General features: G+C 42.5%; 1 protein-coding gene across 1 annotated transcript in view; it reads right to left on the bottom strand.

The window, feature by feature from the left end:
- Positions 1–17539, bottom strand: part of TMEM67 (transmembrane protein 67) — a 4866727-nt gene that overhangs the window by 4764472 nt on the left and 84716 nt on the right. The window contains exon 3 of the mRNA XM_044066290.1: positions 10255–10271. Coding sequence (XP_043922225.1) covers positions 10255–10271 — 17 coding nt within the window. The remainder of the gene's footprint in view (positions 1–10254; positions 10272–17539) is intronic.

Here is a 17539-nt window from a genome sequence, read left to right as displayed (position 1 = left end):
AGTTATAGCGGCCGAGTCGGAGCCGATTCTCTGCTCCGAGCCAGTCAGTAATGAATGTAGGCGAGATAGGACCACATTACATCAACAGATCAGAGTAAACGGTCATAAAATTACCTGGCATGTGAACCAAGAAAAAGGAAATCAGACAGTGAAACCATAGTGAACTCCTCTCAATCCTCCAGGAAGGGGGAAGGAGGGGGGGGATGCAAGAAAGAAGGCGAGATGAAGGACAACTAACATGGAATGTTATGGTAGGTACATAACTTCTTTAGGTTAAGTTGTCCCATCTCACCTTTGTTCTTGCTGTTTGGGACAGCGTCCATAGCACCTAAAGACCCCGGGTGGCTCATTGGAACAGACTCTTCAGAACAATGGAACCAAAGGAAGCCCTGCTCTGGGAGACCACATCCACTTTGTAATGAGAGATAAAGGTATGAGAGTTTGCTCAAGTGGCAGCTGCACAAATTGTGTCTATGGGCAATTTAGACTGAAAGGCTACAGACGTGGCTAATGCTCTAGTAGAATGACCTTATAGTTTTGCTGGTAGATGTTTAGGCCTTAACTGATAAAGGCAATGGCGTCAGATAACCATTTGGATAAGGTCACCTTAGAAACTGGAAGGCCTTGCTTATTGTGAGCATAGGAGAGAAATTATTGGTCTGACTTTCTTAGCTCTTTGGTCCTATGGAAGTAAAAAAGTAATTGTCTGTGCACATCCAGTTGGTGAAGACTGTATTCTGCCTTGTTGCTATGACTGGGAAAGACGACGGGGAGATAGATGGATTGATTTAAATTTTCTGAACAGACTTTTGGTATGAAGGATGGGTTGGTTCTCAGAGAAACTTTATCTTTGTGAAATACCATATATGGAGGACAAACACAGAGTGCTTGGAGTTCTGAAACACGTCTAGCTGAGGTAATACCAACCAGAAAAAGTGTTTTCCAAGAAAGAAATTTTAAGGGACATGAAGCTGCTGATTCAAATGGAGGCAGAATCAAAGAAGCCAAAACTAAATTGAGAAACCAAGGAGGAGGTGGATCCCTCACTGGGGGTCTAAGAAGAGATGTTCCTCTCATGAAGGCTTTGCAGAGCTTATGAGACATTATGCTAAAATTAAGAATTCCAGTATGAAAATTAGATAGGACTGCCAGTTGTACCCTGATGGTAGCAGCAGCCGCACCCGACTGAAAAAGCTCTGCTAAAAATTCTAGAATTTGATGGACTGGGGCTGAAAAGGGGTCTAAGTTTCTAGATTCTGCCCAGTAAGAAAATCTTTTCCATTTGCTAGCATAAGTCTTTCTCGTAGTTGACTTACGGGAGGATACAATAATATCTCAAACTACTGGGGAGATGCTTGGAAGCCTGGCTAAGGTAGGAAGTGGAGAAACGAAGCTATGAGCCTGAGAGTCTGAAGGGATTGGTGTAACCCGCCTGACTGATGAATCAACAGATCTGGCATTGGGTCCAGAACCCAAGGATGGTCTAGAACGTAAAGGTGCAAGAACGGAAACCATATCTGTTGAAGCCAATAGGGGGCAATGAGGATCATTTTGCAACCCAACGATTTTGCTTTCTGTACGAATCTTGGATTTAGGGGAAAAGGGGGAAATGCATAAAGGAGTCCCTGAGGCTAATTGTGGACTAGAGCGTCCCTGGGAGTTTGACCTGGAGGAGGAAGCAGGGAGAAGTAGCTGTGCATTTGTTGTTGAGGGGGGTGGCAAATAGATCGCAGCAAGGCTGGCCCCATTTGCGGAAAATAAGGTCCGCAACTTCCTGATTCATAGACCACTTGTGAGGCATGAGGATAGCCCTGCTGAGCTTGTCCGCTATTACGTTGGATTTCCCAGGGATGTGCATTGCTGTCAGAAAACGTTGGGAGGAAATTGCCCATTGCCATAGCCTGAGGGCTTCTCAACATAAGGGGAAGGACCTGGTCCCACCCTGCTTGTTGATGTACCACACAACTGGCATGTTGTCTGTTTGGATTGCAATAGTCCCAGAAGGAAGACAATCTTGAAGAGCTTGCAATGCAAGAAGCACCGCTCTCATCTCTTGGACACTGATATGCAGATGGCACTCGTGAGGTTGCCACATGCCTTGGACTGTCCTGCCTAGATAATGCCCCCCCACCCTATCAGGGAGGCGTCTGTTGTCATTGTGGCTACCGGAGGGCATTGAATGAAAGGTCTGCCCTGAGTCACCAGTGGGGAGGCCATCCACCAAGAAAGATGTATTTTGCATGTTTCTGTATTCAGGATCATGTGAGACATGGGTAGTTCCTAGAAGGACCACTGCGTGAAGAGAAGCCACTGAAGGACTCTCATGTGGTAATGCGCTAATGGCACAAGAAGAATGGCAGCTGCCATGGAGCCTAGAACTTGCAGGACATGTCTGACTTGGACCTTTCTGCTCTACATTAGAAATGACACTTGTTGGTGAATAGAGAAAACTCTTTCCTGAGGTAACCTTGCAAACATCTGTTTTGTGTTTAATTCTGCTCCTATATATGTAACAGATTGACAGGTCAACAAGGCAGATTTTTCGAAATTTACTGTAATGCCTTGTTGAATGCAGGTTGATATTGTATAATCCTGTACCTCTACGAGTTGATGCCAGGTGGTAGCAGTTAGGAGCCAGTCGTCTAGATAGGGAAACACCTGGAATGCTTGATGTCTCAGGTGAGCCGTGACTACTGCCATACATTTAGTGAACACCCTGGGGGCTGTGGTGAGACCAAAGGACAGAGCTCTGAACTGATAATGAATGGCCCCTACCCGGAAGCAAAGAAATCTCCTGGAGCGTCTGTCCATTTTGATATGGTAGTACACATCCTGAAGATCTACGGAGCACATCCAGTTGTCCTGACCCAGAAAGGGGATAATGGACTGCAGTGTTACCATCCGGAACTTTTCTTTTTGTAGAGATTTGTTCAATCTGCTGAGATCCAGTATTGGTCTCCAGTCCCCTGTTTGGTTTGGTACTAAAATGAATCTTGAGTAAGTTCCGGATCCTAGTTGGTCTGTGGGGACTTCCTGAATGGCTCTATTTTCTAGCAGTTTTGAAACTTGAATAACTGCTTGATCCCTTAGATTGGGTGGGACACCTGGGATGGACTTTTTTGACTTTAGAGGGGTTGATAAAAGGGGATTTTGTAACCTCCGGATATGACAGACAGTACCCATTTGTCTCTTGTTATATTTTGCCAGGCTTTTGGGAACAGGGAAAGTCTTCCCCCCCGACTGCCTCCAGAAGTGAGCAGTCGGGCAACCAGTCAGGGATGCTGGAAGGGTTTGGCAGAGAAAGTTTCTCTGTCATCCTGATTTTGCGGTCCCCCTCTGCCACGAGGACAGCGTCTGCCATTGCTGTTTCCCACTCTGCCCCTCAGGGGAAAATCACCACGTGTGTCACACAAAGGGTCCCTGGGACCTCTGAAACCACATCTTTCCATCCTTCTGACCTTTGGGATAAGGTCTGTTAGGAGTGGAAAAACTGACTCCCTCGGCAGAGAGAGTCTTCCCTTCCTGCTTGCACCTGGTAAGCGTTTCTTTCACCTGAGGCCCAAAAAGTGAGGAGCCATCAAAGGGAGTATTTGTCAAGGATGCCCGAAAAAGTTCCAAAAATTGACACAGCCGCAGCCAAGCACGTCTCCTGAGAGCCACTCCTGTACCTGCGGCTCTGCTCGCTCAATCGGCTGCATAGGAAATCAGCCGCATGGAGGAGTTGACTATAGAATTAAGAGTCACAAGCTGGGAAGCACTTTTGGCTGATGCTCCCTCAGCTGTAGAATCTTGGAAGTTATCTCCAAGCTCTTTTAGGAGATCCCTTTGAAGTCGTGTAAAATGAGAGAGATAATTCAGAGACCTCAATGAGAAGGTCGCTGAGGAAAACAATTGCTTCCCATATCTGTCCATCATCCTAGACTCTGTTTGGTGGATGGACAGATGAAGTTTCTGCTAACTCTTTCTTGGTGGCTGCTGCTACCACCATGGCATCAACTGGCACACCTTTACAGAGAAATTGTTTGTCCTGGGGGGCTGTTATGAATTTATTTGGTCTCCTCGGAGTAGGTTCCACAGAATCCGGAGCTGACCAAGCCTTTCGAGCCACTACAGACATGAGTGGATCAAAAGGTGGAGACACCCAGGAGGTGGAGGGTCAGGAACTAAATGCCTCCAGGTATGCAGACCAGTCCTCGGTAGGGGCTAGGGAAGACCAGCCACCCCTCTGCCTAAGCATTTCAAGGATGTCTGAAAAGGAAACATCTTCAGAGAGGGACCTGGGGGACCCTTTCGATTCATCCAGGTCTGTATCTGAGGTGACAGACTCAGGGGAGTCTAGGTGCTTCCTCTTGCACTTCTTCTGAGGCCTCCCCTGATCACTCAGAAGAGCCTCCTCGGAAGAAGAGGGGTCACCCAACAGGGTGTCCTGAGGCATAGGTTTCCTATGCTTCTGGGCTGGAGGAGCAGAGGTTAGCACAGGCACGACAAGAAAAGGAGCTGGTAGGGCTGATAGCAGAGCGTCTTCAGGGGACAGCACACTCCGCATGACCTTGAAGGCGTCACGATCCCAAGGCAAAGAAAACTCCAGCTCCAAAGAGACAGGAGTCTTTCTCTGCATCTAGGGCGGAGGCTCCGAGGCCTATGTGGGAGCCGAACTCACCAGCGCCGAAGCTACGAGAGGGAGAGCGAGGTCGGACAAGGGACCGATGCCACTTCCCCCCTTGGAGCCGAGAGAGCTTTGGTGCCTAGATCCCTCAATGGATGGAACAATCGAGCTGATCGGAGCCGACGTCAGAACCGAAGAGGAGGTGATCGGTACAGTCGGTTCTACTATCAGTGCGTCCATGGTCTCCTGCTCCGAAATAAGTGTAGTCAGAAGAGGAATGGAGATGGAGGCAGATGGAGCCGCAACCTGCTGAGGTGGGCTGGAAAGTAATTTCGCAAAGGCCTATGATTTTAGCAACCTGCTGACTACTCTCTCCACATCCTGATCTGATAATCTGGAGGATCGAGAGGAGTGGGATGAAGAGTGATGACTGTGTTCACTTCCTAATAAGGGTGACTGTGGCACCGAGTGGATCGGTTCCAATGAACGAGACCTTGTTTGCTTGCGCTCCAAGACGGAGGCAGCAATTGGAGCCAAGGGAGGAGATGACTTGATGCTAGTCGGCACCGAAAAACATGGTTCTTCAAGCCCAGGAATAAGTTCCGAGGATGGAGCCGACGGCTTGACAGACTTACAGGATTTCACTGACTGAGAACCTTTAACCAGGGAATCGTGTGGTTTCAATAATTCTCGAAGGATTAATTTGTTTTTGCATTCCTGCAGGACCCTTGGACTAAATGCATGACAGATAGAGCAGGAGTCCTGCAGGTGCACAGCCCCTAAACAATAAACACAGCTAGTGTGCCCATCTGTCAGAAACATTTTCTGACAGCATGAGTCACTTTTTGAAGCCAGAAACTTTGGCCTCTTTTAGACATGTTACACTACTATACTAAAAAAACTTTTTTTTTACAGTTAAGGAACAGAAAGCAGAGCCTCTAATTTAAAAGGATGTCCTAAGGGGGGGGGGAGAACTCTCTAATTTAAATGAGTTCAGGGGAAATAGAAGGCCTGCGAGATATGGAGTGACGGCCAACAAAGCTACAACACACACAAGAAAGGCGATAAGGGATAAAGTACTATATTCTAGACAAAAACTTGTCAAATTTTTAAGAATAAACAACAATTATAATAGAAAAAACTATACTAAACCTGAGCCAGTAACAAAGCAACCTTGCAGCTGAAGCAGCAAAAGAGATCTGGGTAGCTGACGTTGGGCATTCTGCGATAAGGGTTAGCCTTGAGCCAGTAAGCCGCTCTTGAGCTATAGAAGTAGGCCGAGTCGGAGCCGAGGATCATCTCCGAACCCAAACAGCAAGAATGAAGGCGAAATGGGGCAATTTAACATTCTAAATGTCTTTTTTTAGTGTGTGGTATAAGAACCGAACTAAGAGGCTTCAACCTCTGACAAACTTCGAGTGACCCTAGAATTATAAACCAAACAAAGCAAAAGCCCTCTGCCTCATCAGTGGTTCCCCCTCCAGTAGTGTGCTCACCTGTCCCTGCACCAGCTGAACGGAGTCTGCGACCCCTTAAGTAATCCCTGTCAAGTCGGTTCTGCTGAAAACAGAAGCGTTTGAACCTGGAAGCCTTCTCTAGCAAAAACAAACTAAACAGGAAAAGTTCAGCCCGCAGTGTAGGTTCTACTCGAATTAAAAATGTTTAGACTACTAACCTAAAGTGCACACACTACTGCTCCCATTACCCCTTCACTCCCTCCCATTTGCAAATAAGCTTGCATGTAAACCAAGTAATATCTGGCTAGTATCTATAAAGTTAAACCCCCATTCCTTCAGGTAAAATGGCCTTCTCCATTGTATTTATTAAATAATGCTTATTAAATAATGCTGAGAGGGACTTAATAGTACTTACCTTTGCCTGTGGCAATCACTATTTTTTGCCCTTGCTTCGCTCAGGCTCACTCCACTCCCCTAACCCCTATTCCCACACATCCCTTCTTTCACTACAGTTATACTTTCCTAACCACTCCCCCTTGATAACCATCCAATCACCCTCTCACACTTCTTCCTCTACACTTTTTACAATCTATCTTCTCTTCCTGTCTTCACATTACTCAGACCAAAATGCCTTCCCTCTTTTCATAGTTGTTAGTCGTTTCACTTCAACAACCTATCATGCTCCACTAATAAGTTCTTCTCTGTGTGAAAACTCTGATCTTCTCCACTAAACTATTCCTTACATGATATACTCTCCTCTAACTAATCTGTACTTTATGTACCCAGTAGTCAAAACCAATTTCATTACTTAATTTCTAAGCTCTCGCATATCATACTCTCTCTCTCCCACCCCTTTCATTCCTCATGTGTTCTGGTTACATCCACCCTAACCCTGGGTCCTCTAATACATTCTTCCCACAACCTAACCCCTCTAATCATCCTAAAACTCTTCACGTAACTACCCTCAATATCTGTAACAAAACCTCTGAGTTACATGCCTGACTCTCCCAAAACAAAACCAATGTCCTAGTGCCTACAGAAACCTGGTTAAAATGCACTATACAGGACTTGGTTTCTTCCACCCAACTTTAGTGTAACTAGAGCAGATAGACTTAAAGGCAGTGGTGATGCCATCATTTACCACAATTCCCTCAACATTATCACTGTTTACAGAATCTATCCCACAATTTCACAATGCTGAAATTTTGATCTCCTTTACAAAAATAAAGTGCTCTAAAAAAACGTATTATTGTCTTATACATCTCCCGTGGAAGCAACATTCCAGTCTTAGAAGATATCCATTCTTGGATCACCCATACTATAAAAAAATAAAACTATAATCCTTAGCAACATAAATATTGATTGGGCTACTACTTCCTCTAAAAATACAGCTTGCAGCATAAATCTATTTCACTTCACCCAACTAATCTCTACCCCTACTAAGTACAAAAAAAACAACAAAGGTTCTTAGACTAGATTCTTGTCTCAGACCCCTCCAAGTATGTGCCTTCCAGCACTATGTCCAACTCCATTAGCATCCAAGCCTGTTCTTCTCTCCCTAAAGGTCACATTATCAAACCTGTCCGAAACCTCTCAAACTTTAATCCCCACACATTTAATTATAACTGCATTAACTAACCTTTGCCACACAGAACTAAGCAAACTGGAATCCTGCTACAATAAGATTGCCTAGTTTGCTACAGACGCCTCTCATAGATCCCATCACTGTTTAGCCCTCAACCAGCTCAACTGGCTTGAGTTTCCCCAACTACTCCTACTCAACCAACTATCAATAGCTCACAAGCTCTACTACTTTCCCAACAAACCCCCTGCACTCCAGAATCTAATTCACCCCTACACCACCACTAGAACCCTAAGATCAAGTTTTCAGAACCACATAAATGTCATCAAACATAAGAATGAGGCTGGTAAATCTCTCTTTGCCTGCTCTATTGCCAAAACCTGGAATTCACTTCCAACCCACTTAACTGCCACCACCTCTACTTCCCAATTTAAAAAAACTTCTTACAACCCACTACACCAATAACTGGCTCTGCTCATGTTACTCCCCAGGTTAGTCCATACCACTGCAATGTTGCTAGGATTCAGCTATGAATCAAAAAGTTCTCACCAAGTCCAACTTGTAAAAACAACTAAGTGGGTATAAGATTACTACCACATATATTAGACAATGTGAACCTTAATCTATACTCCAATTTATTCTTAACATACATGGCTTGGTTTTCCTTCTTTACAACTAATTCTTTCCCCTTGAAACTGCGGTAGGGCTGGGAGCCTTCTCCCAAAACCTACCTATCCTCATATGTAATATATTTATAATGTGTTATTTTTTTTCTTTTTGTACACCTGTTTTGTACTATGTTTCCATATTCAAGACTGTTTTAGCTACTTTTCTCTGTATTAATGTTTGGAGCTTTTCTCCCCGGGCCTCTGCTGAAAATGGACCTGTGTCCAGTCGGACTTTCCTGGTCAACAAATGTAAAATAAAATACATAAATTAACTGGAACTGTCTTAAACCTCTTCCATTAGACTGTGCTCTGCTCTTCTTTAATAATCGTTCCTAAAAATCTTAGACAGCCTAGCTCCCACTAGAACCAAGAGAGTCAAAACAAATCATGCGCAATGACTTACAAAAGCTACCAAAGAAATTATGACTAAAAGGGACAAAGCTTGGAAACTCTGGCTTAAAGCAAATAATCATTCCAACCTCACTCAAACAGCTCTGTAACCAAGCCAAAAAACTCATCTCTAAAGACAAACAGTATTTCTGTAACCAGCAAACAAATGGCGAAAAATAACCCCAAAATGTTCTGGTCCTCCATCAACAATCTCCTAAATACTGGCACCAAAGCCAATCCCTGCCCACACCTCAACCTGCCTCCAGAACAAATAGCTAGAATCTTTAAATCCTAATTTATTAACAGTGTTAATATTACTGGTACTTTTTCTCTACCTCTCCCTAATAATAATACTATTTCTACATCCCCCTCCACTCCATCTCCCCCTAAACACACACTACCTCATATCACAATACCGCAACTACTTCTATCCAGACTCCAATACCCCTACCCCAAACTGCACACATCATTCTACCCAGCCAGTATTTAATCTCTCCCCCCATCCCTACCTCCATCAAAAACCTCCTGAAATTAAAGCCTTGCTCAAACTCAGCAGCCAAAGTTCCTGTTAAATTTATTAAAATTGCTGCTGATGCTGCAGCATATCCAATAAGAATTCTTATTAATAGATCTATCCAATAATCTGTTGTCCCTGTCACCGGAAAAAAGCCATCATCCTACCACTTCATAAAGGAGGCCCATCAACCAATATCTCGAATTTCCGACCCATCCGTTCTTTCCCCAAACTCTAAAATTCTTTAAAAATGTGTATAAACAACTTTTAGACTACCTTAAAATCCCCTCACCAACACAGCATGGGTCCACCCAGGTCACAGCACATCCACTGCTCTAATACCCTTCTTAGACATGGTCAACAAAGCCAGAGACTTGGGACACATTTTATCAGCCCTTTTCTTGGACCTATCAAAAGCATTTGATACCATCTCAATCTATCCTCCTCATCCAGCTCTCTAGTACAGGACCATCTCCACAGACACTTAATTTGCTCAAAAGCTATCTAACAGAGCATGCTACTAAATGGCAGAATTCCATTTCCCCTTATGTTCACAACCCTACAGGCGTACCCTCAAGGTTCAATTTTGGGCCTTCTCTTGTTTAACATTTTTATCAATAACCTCCACCAAGCCATCCTGCAGGGGCTCTCTCGTCCAATATGCAAGATGACTTCACTATAGTCTGCTCTGCTCCCAACATAAACATGTTAGAACAAACCACCCAATCAGCATTCTCCACTGTGAAACCTTGGCTCCACAAAAAACACCTTTCTTTAAATGCCAAAAAAAAAAAAACTTATGGTCTCTCCTAAAAGAAAAATACTCCAGTCAATAAAGCTGACCTCATTATACTCCCCTAACCACCAAAATTGAGCTAGTAACCCACACTAAATTCTTAGGCGTAATAATTGATGAAAACCTTAAATTAAATTTGCATATCCAAAACAATATAAACAAGATCCACAAAAAACCTGGACTACTCTACAGATACAAGTTCCTCTCCCTCCCAACAAAACAAGCATTAGCACCATCTTACCTGTTACCTTCTCTAACCTATGGCAACAAAACAAGCATTAGCACCATCTTACTGTTACCTTCTCTAACCTATGGCGCAGCTTTGCTAACCAACCTGCAGTCCTCCTTGAAATCAAAATTAGAAATGTACTGTAATAAGACTGCTAAATTTGCAACAAACAGTTGCTGTTCTAATCACTGTATTGCCCTAAAAAACCACATTGGCTGGAATTCCCCCACTACCTATCACTCTTTCACCTCACTACTATACATAAACTTATTCATAAACCACAAGGCTGCTCTGTCCTTAGTTCCCTGCTCACCCTTTACAACCCTGTTAGGGCCCTGCAATCTTAACACTAATATATTTTTCAAGTTCATAAACCCAAGACACTTGCAGGCCAGTTACTATACTTGTGGAACATTGCCAGAAATTGGAATACTCTACATATAGCTATCCGCATACAACAAAATCCTTCCACCTTCAAAACTGCACTCCACAATCATCTTCTTTCCAACTGGGCATGCAACTGTTGAATTCTTTCCTCTGCCATTACTTAAATCTCTATGTAATTTTTTTTTTTTTACTTTTCTATCTTGCCTAATTTTGTGCTATATTATTATTATTGATGCTGGCGAAGAAGTGGGATTGTCAGAAAGATAAAGTAGACAGGAGTATAAGGAAAGAGAGGTGGCTAAGGATAAGACATCTGGAGAGTTGTATGAAAGGTTGGACACTAAAGAGGGAGAAAAGGACCTGTACTGATTGGCTAGACAGGGACCGAGCTGGGAAAGATGTGCAGCAGGTAAGGGTGATAAAGGATAGTGAGAGAAACACACTCACAAGCGAGGAGAGTGTGTTGAGCACATGGAAAGAGTACTTTGAGGGGCTGATGAATGAAGAGAATGAGAGAGAGAGAAGGTTGGATGATGTGGGGATATTGAATCAGGAAGTGAAACAGATTAGCAAGGAGGAAGTATGGACAGCTATGAAGAATGGAAAGGCTGTTGGTCCAGATGACATACCAATGGAAGCATGGAGGTGCTTTGGAGAAATGGCAGTGGAGTTTTTTACCAGATTGTTTAATGAAATCTTGGAAAGTCAGAGGATGCCTGAGGAGTGGAGAAAGTGTTTTGGTACCTATTTTTAAGAATACGGGTGATGTGCAGAGTTGTATTAACTATAGAGGGATAAAACTGATCAGTCACAGCTTGAAGTTATGGGAAAGAGTAGCGGAAGCTAGGTTCAGAAGGGAGATGGTGATTAGCGATCAGCAATATGGTTTCATGCCGGGAAAGAGCATTACAGATGCAATGTTTGCTCTGAGTATGTTGATGGAGAAATTTAGAGAAGGTCAGAAGGAGTTGCATTGTGTCTTTGTGGACTTGGAGAAAGCATATGATAGGGTATCTAGAGAGGAGTTGTGGTATTGTATGAGAAAGTCAGGAGTGGCAGAGAAGTATGTAAGAGTGGTACAGGATATGTACAAGGGTAGTGTGACAGTGGTGAAGTCTGCAGTGTGAGTGACAGATTTGTTTAAGGTGGAGGTGGGATTACATCAAGGATCAGCTCTGAGTCCCTTCTTATTTGCAATGGTGATGGGCAGGTTGACAGACGAGATCAGACAGGAGGCCTCATGGACTATGATGATTGCAGATGACATTGTGATCTGTAGTGAGTAGGGACCAGGTTGAGGAGACCCTGGAGAGGTGGAGATATGCTCTAGAGAGGAGAGGAATGAAGGTCAGCAGGACTAAGACATAATATGTGTGTGTGAATGAGAGGGAAGATAGAGGAAAGATGAGGATGCAGGGAGTAGAGTTGGCGAAGGTGGATGAGTAAGTACTTGGGATCAACAGTTCAGAGTAATGGTAACTGTGGAAGAGAGGTGAAGAAGAGAGTACAGGGAGGGTGGAGTGGGTGGAGAAGAGTGTCAGGAATGACTGACAGATGGGTACCAGTAAGAGTGAACGGGAAGGTCTACAAGAGGGTAGTGAGACCAGCTCTATTGTATGGGTTAGAGACAGTGGCATTAACAAAAAGGCAGGAGTCAGAGCTGGAAGTGGCAGAGTTAAAGATGTTAAGATTTGCAATGGGTGTGACAAGGATAGACAGGATTAGGCATCAGTATATTAGAGGGTCAGCTCAGGTTGGACGCTTTGGAGACAAAGTCAGAGAGGCGAGATTGCAATGGTTTGGATATGTGCTGAGGAGGGATGTTGGGTATATTGGGAAAGGATGCTAAGGATGGAGCTGCCAAGTAAGAGGAAAGGAGGAAGGCCTAAGATAAAGTTTGTGGACGTGGTGAGAGAGGTCATGCAGGTGGTTGGGGTGACAGAGCAATATGCAAAGGACAGGAAGAAATGAAAACAGATGATCCACTGTGGCGACCCCCAACGGGAACAGCCAAAAGAGGAGAAGAAGATTGTTTCTGTTTTGAACATGCTTAACCTTACTGCTAGGATAATGCAATATCAGCTTTAAGTATTTCCTACAAGTTTATTTTTGTAAATTTTCTACCAACTACATTGTTGTAATTTTCTCATTCTTTTTTGGAAAATTTGTATAACTTTATGTAATCGCTACTGTTACCCCTGGAGCTTTTCTCCCCGGGCCTCCACTGAAAAAGGGCTTTTTGGCCCAGTGGACTTTCCTGGTAAACAAATGCCAATAAATAGAATTTCCCCTCTAATGAGGATCTGCAGTATGACTTTGGGTCCTTCTGAAATCATTAAGTGGGGTTATCCCGACTCACAATCATCTGTAACTTTAGTCATTTCTGGTTAGTTCAATGCAGCATGCATCTGAAATGACATCAGGAATACTGCAGGTATGTTCAAGTCCATCTTGGCAGTTAAGATATCAAGCATAGGCCCCAAACTTTTTCTTTTGTATGGGCAGACCATCTGGGTAGAGAGATATGCCATCTTTGCTTGGGTGAGGTGCTGAAGGCACCGACTTTCAACTAGGAGTTGTGAGACTAGTCACATTCTTTATGGCTTTGTGACAAAGGACTGACAGATCATACAATTTTCATAGTCGTGCTCTGTACCTCAGCAGAAAAGGAATTGGGAGTGGAGATCCTTATAGGTAATCTGCCTACCACAACCGCACTTTCCCCTCTTAGCTGATATCTAATACAGAAACAAACAGCAAAGCAAATAAAAAACAAACAAAAAAAAAAAAAAAACAAAGAAGGTTCCCCAATGGGCATTTATCTGAACCAGTGAAGGCCAATGGTACCAAGACCGCATGCAAAACAGACAGGTGGATGCGAGACCTGCTTTTGGATGCATGTCACGATAGTCTGAGGATTTAAACAGATGCAATAAGAAATAAGAAATCACTGGAAAGATTGATTAGGATGGAGACTGAATTATGCAATGGAGCTGAAGGTTTTCAGCGGGGAGGTTGTCAACAAATAAAGAGCAGGTTTTAAGTTTATTAAGTATTTTATATAGGATGTAGACAGGTTCAAAGGAGAAGATCGGATTATTAGAACTGAAGATGGTATTGAGAACTGGTGATTTGAAGATGAGCTTTGAGTGAGGGTAGCTAATGAATCTACGAAATAGGAGCTACATTTGGCTGCTGTTTTTGTGGGTCAGTTATCTGGAAAGGGATATGATACATTAGGTGTTCCAACATATAGGATTTTATTAACCACGGCTCATTTTCTTGTAATTATGTTTTGGTTCATTTGAGGGTGAAAGTAATATTGTTTTTATCAGTGATACAGTTTCTTTATAAGATTTCAAAGCTGTCTATAGACTTGCGGAGTTGGGGATATGAACTTTTGCCAACCACTCTAGGTTTAGCAGATGAGTTGGGGATTTGGACTTTTGGCATTTCTTCTAAGCTCTGTCTCTCTTTTTCATTAGTATTTTACAAAATGTGATAGCTGGGAGTACAGTGTCTTTGCCGTTTCTTATAGATCAGGACTATTTAGAGTATCTAAGAATAAGTTGTTAAATTTAGTAATGGCCTCATCTAGTGGTAAGGCAAAGAGAGATGACCGGTTGAGGGATTTGAGGATAACGTTGAAGCTCTCAGGGTTAAAACAAGTGAGGATATGGTATTTAATGAGGTGGTGTTTTGATCTGGTGCGTTACTATTCTTTAGACACAAATGGAATGATAGTAACTGAGGGAGTCAGGGAGGGTTCCAGGTGAGCAGTAGTGGTTAGGGTTAGAGATCAGGATCCAGCTGAGTGTTGGGCCAGTGTTACTGTTTTTGTTACAGCCTGCATGTGAGGTAATAAGCTGTGAAAAGCAATACAGAGTAATGTTGGCATCAGAGTTGTCTGATACAAGTCTCTGTCAGTCACTGCAGACATCCCCAAGGACAATGGTTTCATAAGATAGAATGTTAGCTATCCAATGCAGAATATCTTCTAGAAAAGGGATGCTGTTTCCCGAAGGAATATATAGGAAAATAATGCAAAGTTCTTTGTGGTTATTTTAAGAAGGGACATTAGGAGCTCTGCAGTGTGAAATTTAGATGGACTGATTAGGACAGGGAGAGAGTAGAAGAGAACTAGGGAACAGGAAGGCTACACCACCTGTTCTTTTATTTTTTCTCTCTGCTTGGATATCATACCCTGGCAGATGAATTTGAGGGTCTTTTGTATGAGCTTTGAGCCAGGTTTTGGTAACTGCAATGACATCTGGGTAGTACTGAATGATCAGGAATAGAATTCTGTTACCTTGCTTAACACTCTGCATATTTTAGGAGCTAATCTTTAGGTGTTTGGGAGATGAGGGACTGGGGGTGATGAAGGGGAGTAGGTATTGGGGGTCGGGGGTTAGGGCCTGAGTTTGGGTGGACATCACTGCATGTAAAAATATTGTAAGTATATGGGCATGTTAGAATTTAAGTGGAACTTACTTTTACGATGGTGGAGAGAGGAGTTCAGTATTCTACGTCTCAAGTAGAGGTAAGGGGATATGTTGAAGTTTGGAGTGACTGGAATAGTGGAAGGATGGAAACAGTTGTCTATTTTACAGATGAGAGTAGGACAACTGGTTATGTGGAACAAAGCTGAGATAGCTTGTAAGGTGGGATAGTAGAAGTGAGGAAATAGTACAAAGGAGAAGCATGTCTGCTAGCTTATGTATGGTTGCGGGTATGGTACAGAGTAAGTGGATGCAGAAGGCTAGGGATCGTCTGTAGATGTGACAAGATGAACTGTATGTTTAGATGATATGTGATATTACAGGATGGGTGATTGCTTTGTTGTACATAAAGTTGACTGTAGCTGAGAGAAAATAGGGGGAAGTCAGTAGTATTACAAGAATCAAGAGTGTTTAAAGTGGGGTGGTGGCAATTATATAATATGAATTTAAGAGGAAGTGGGGTGTGGAGAAAAGGAGTTTTTGTAGTATAAATGCAGTGGTTGTGGGGTAAATAGGAACTGGGGGTAGAGTAGAGGAGTAAAGTGAGCACAAAAGGAGCAAAGGTAAACAGAGCTTGTGCAAGACGGAACTGGGAGAAAAGCTTGCCAAAAACAATATCACAAATCAAAAATCCCAGGATAAATTAGACTGGAGATAAGAAAAATGGCTATGGGCTAATAAAAAGGAATGATTATACTTTGCTCTTCATTTCTGCTGTTGCAAAATAAAGCTAGAGACACTTGGGAGAGTGCTAATTTTAGTCAAAGCCTTTTAGTTACGCAGTGATAGTTGCTCATTTGAGATGAGGGGGTATAGGCATATAGTAAGTAATATGACTATTCTACTCGGTTTCAGCTTTCTAAGGTTAGCCTTGGCAGCATGTAAGAGCTTTTCAAGCAATCTGCAGAGTAGGTTACAGTGATTAAGATAAATTAATTATGTATATGCTAGCTCTCAACATTTACAAGTGAGAAAATAACACACTATTTCACTAAAGTAAGATGCTATTTTTTCTGAGGGAAGTTTCTAGGGTTCTATTGATTGCACATGTAATCCCTGTAGCAATGGATGTCTTGGATAAGAAGCAGGATAATTTTCAGAATTAAAAAAAAGGCACCATTTTACTTAAGGAAGATACTGTTTTTACTGACCGATATATATCCAACCAGACGACATCATCATAATACTAACTAATCACAGCTCTTGATAAACACCCCCCCCAAAAAAAAAAACAGTTGGAAGATAATACAATTTAAGCTCCAATACCCACAACATACACAATGCATGGAACATTGTGATTACCCTCCAAAATTGAGAGAAAGCCTTGTTAAGCATCATTCGGATGTCACAAAGGCGCCTCACAAGCTTTTTAAAGCATTTCTAAGTGTTGCTAAACTCAAGTCATATACTAGAGAGTAGCAGCATCCAGTGAAGCCACCACAAAACAGAAGAAGCTGTAACAGCTTTAACAGCTGCATATTTCATTCTGCTACACTTTTAAACACAAAGACTGGTAAGAGTTAAGTGTAAAAGCTTTTACATTTATTAGTTCCTCAGATGGACTCTCCTTTTACTGTGTGTGGCAGTGAAAGTGTTTTATAGCTTTCAAAGCTGAAAAACACTTTGTGCTCCTACGTGCCCCCCCAATTATAACTGGTAATATCTGAAGCAGATAAACAGAGGATTTTGAGTGTCTCAAATTGTAATACACTATACTGCTTCCAAGCCAGTCAAGTAAATGAATATAATTTAACAAATTAATAACATCTTAATGCTACATGTACAATTCTAATCTCTGTACATCTTCCATGATAACTGATCCACATAGTCTTGCCATGATTTTTTTTGCCAAACAGCTTCTCTATTTAACTCATCCATTTACAGTGTCATACCTTAAGGTTTTGGTATAACATTTGACTTTTTGCGAATGCAAGTTAACTAACCAAAGTGTTCCCATTTTTGTTACAGTTCATATCTTCTAATATTCAAACATGAACATTTCGGAAAATAGGATCATAGGAGATTACTAGGCTATCTTTTTTTTTTTAATTTCCATGTTTCACAGAATGGGAATACATATGAACCTACACTAAATGTTACTGCACTTAACTGCATCATTATTTATTTTAAACGAATGACTGGTTGCACTGTCCCTATTCCAAGAAACATGGAACGTTTGAAGAAAAAAAAAATTAAATTGCATCACATTGCTACCACTACTACTTTATGATTTTGGGAGAATGCCCTAACTATATGAGCCACACAACCAGAGTCTGCATACTGGCTTAGACCCTGAAGAGTTGGCTGGGGGGATGGGAACAAGTGGAATATGTTGGGAAAGGTGACAAGTCCATTCTGCTGCAACATCAGATCCTGATGGAGGACAGTATAACAGCATGCAGTGGACAGAT

This window comes from Protopterus annectens, chromosome 3.part1 (assembly GCF_019279795.1).
Source record: "Protopterus annectens isolate FY-2018-M chromosome 3.part1, PAN1.0, whole genome shotgun sequence".
NCBI classification, from domain to species: domain Eukaryota; kingdom Metazoa; phylum Chordata; order Ceratodontiformes; family Protopteridae; genus Protopterus; species Protopterus annectens.
This window is presented reverse-complemented; position numbering and strand designations above follow the sequence as displayed.